This window comes from Triticum dicoccoides, chromosome 7B (assembly GCF_002162155.2).
Source record: "Triticum dicoccoides isolate Atlit2015 ecotype Zavitan chromosome 7B, WEW_v2.0, whole genome shotgun sequence".
Classification (NCBI taxonomy): Eukaryota; Viridiplantae; Streptophyta; class Magnoliopsida; order Poales; family Poaceae; genus Triticum; species Triticum dicoccoides.
In genome coordinates, this window is record NC_041393.1 from 135257860 (window position 1) to 135260057 (window position 2198).

The 2198-nt window shown below is 54.1% G+C and overlaps 1 protein-coding gene across 1 annotated transcript; it reads left to right on the forward strand.

Moving 5' to 3' along the window:
• The first annotated feature begins 1274 nt into the window (after positions 1-1274).
• LOC119340417 (protein TIFY 11e-like) lies at positions 1275-1943 on the forward strand. The gene has a single exon (XM_037612326.1). It carries the CDS (start codon positions 1370-1372, stop codon positions 1796-1798), a length of 429 nt encoding a protein of 142 aa, XP_037468223.1. The 5' UTR covers positions 1275-1369; the 3' UTR covers positions 1799-1943.
• Positions 1944-2198: the final 255 nt, after the last annotated feature.

Consider the following 2198-nt stretch of genomic DNA (forward strand, 5'->3'; position numbering starts at 1 on the left):
CGGGAATTGTAGAGGACATACATCGGCGTCTGGCAGCGTGCGTGAGGACATGGGTGGCAGAGATCACCGACTGGTAGACCCACACGAGGAAGTGGGTCGGGTCGTTCCACACGGCGGAGCTCGCGGCACTCGAATACGACAGGTGGCAAGTCCGGTTCCACGGCTCCGCCGCGTGGCTCAACTTCCCGTTTGGGACGGCGCTGGGTGTGGTGAGTGCGGCAATGGCTCGGAAGGACCGAGAGGTGAGGGATTGCCTCGCGGTGGCGGCCGTCGACGAGGCGTACATGGCGGATCTCCGCCGCCAGCACCTCGAGCTCGTGGAGGCGGAGTGGGCGATATTCGCGGACAATGGCGGTGAGGTCATCGTCAAGGCGACGAAGAGGGCAGCAAGGAGGACAACAAGGAGGGCGGCGAGGAGGAGAAGGAGCGAGTTCGATGTTGAGGAATGGTGGCGCATCTTCCCCGACTGTGACGCCGGCGGTGGCCTTTCGAGGCAAAATTGGCTCAACCTCCACTCTGGCCGGTGATGATAAGTAGTCTAGTGTAGTTTAAATTTGAATTTATTTTTAATGTTCGGTTGTCAAGAATATGTTGAACTTATGTTTAAATGTATGCAATTTTTGGTTGAAACTAGGTTGAATTTATGTTTTACTCCGCCAAATTCAGGAAATCGGCTAGAACTGAACAAATTAGTGGAGTATAAATACTTCATTAAGATTTACTCAGCCGGATCATTCTTTAATTTTTAGGGACCGGTTAGAAATGCGCTAACGAGGTGTGAAGCCCTTTTCGATAATTTGGTTCTCTTTTACTCCCTCCGTTTCGAAATAGATAACTCAATTTTATATTAAAATTAGTACAAAGTTGAGTCATCTATTTTGAAACGGAAGGAGTAGTTTATATACTCAAGTTAGCAACTGAATGCCGGATACATTTGCCGAGGGGCCTCTTGTATCGATGATCGCCGCACCGGAGTCGGCGGCGGAAAAGAGCCCGCTCCATCAATTTCTAATCTCTACGCCTGCTACCTGCCGCCCGCCGTCGAATTAACAACTAAACGCTGCGGCACGAGGGCCACCACTAGGACCCTTAGCCATCACGTTGAAACTATCTTTGCGGTCGACCAGCACGTGTTCTTCGTGCCAGAATTTTCCTTGCTCCAACAGCCAGAGAGAAACACCGCACGTCCCCACGTTTGAGAGCAACAGCCAACAGGACACGCGCGATTCTTATAAATCAAACCCATCGAACCATCTCCAGTCCATCAATTTGCTTCCTCCAACCAGCACAACACCCGATCAACTAGCAGAGGCAGAGCCGGCAGGGGGTTCGAGAGCGTGCAGAGGGGTCGATCGATCGAGCAGCAAGAATGGCGGCGTCAGGGAGCGCTCAGAGCCGGCGGTTCGCCGCAGCGTGCGGCGTTCTCAGCCGCTGCATCAAGGCGGCGGAGGCGCGGCCGGTGGCCACGGTGGTCCTCCCCCTCATGCCCGGAGCGGAAGTGCCCGATCAAGACGAGCACGCGGCGGGTCCTCCGCCGGCGAACGCGCAGATGACCATCTTGTACGGCGGGCAGGTGCTGGTACTCGACGAGGTCCCGGACGACAGGGCGGCCGAGCTGCTCCGTGTCGCTGCCGCAGCAGGCACCACGCGAGGGGACGGCGACCTGCCCATGGTAAGGAAGGCGTCGCTGCAGCGGTTCATGGAGAAGCGCAAAGGAAGGTTCGCCGCTCGCGCCGTCCCCTACAGCCGGCCCGACGGCGACGCGTTCGCCTGTAACCGTCTCACGCTTACGCTCTGATTCGTGTTCATGATGCGTAGTAGAGACGTAGAGTAGCCTGAGTAATTTATGGTCCATGTAAATGTGTGGCTGCTGTTAGAGTAGCCTGTTCCCGTCGCTCTGAATTATCTCGATCAGAAATTATTGCTGCTGTTGTTCTGATGAACTGATCATGGCGAATTGACGAGGTTTAAAATTAAAATTATAAGTATATAGGAGTACATCATGCGCACGCTTGCCGTGTTGGCGGTAGCTGGACACGCTTTGCTGGTAACACCTGCAATTGGCAATTAGCAAGCGTGCGTACTTGGAAGAAAAGGCATGCAGCTTGAAAACCCCTTCTGTCCAAACTGCAACCAAGATGCAGAAGAAACACCACTCCGTTTGCTGTGGGACTGTGATTTTGCACATCAATGTTGGA

Coding starts and splice junctions, on each gene's coding strand:
- LOC119340417 (XM_037612326.1), top strand. CDS start 1,370: ATGGCGGCGTCAGGGAGCGCTCAGAGCCGGCGGTTCGCCGCAGCGTGC.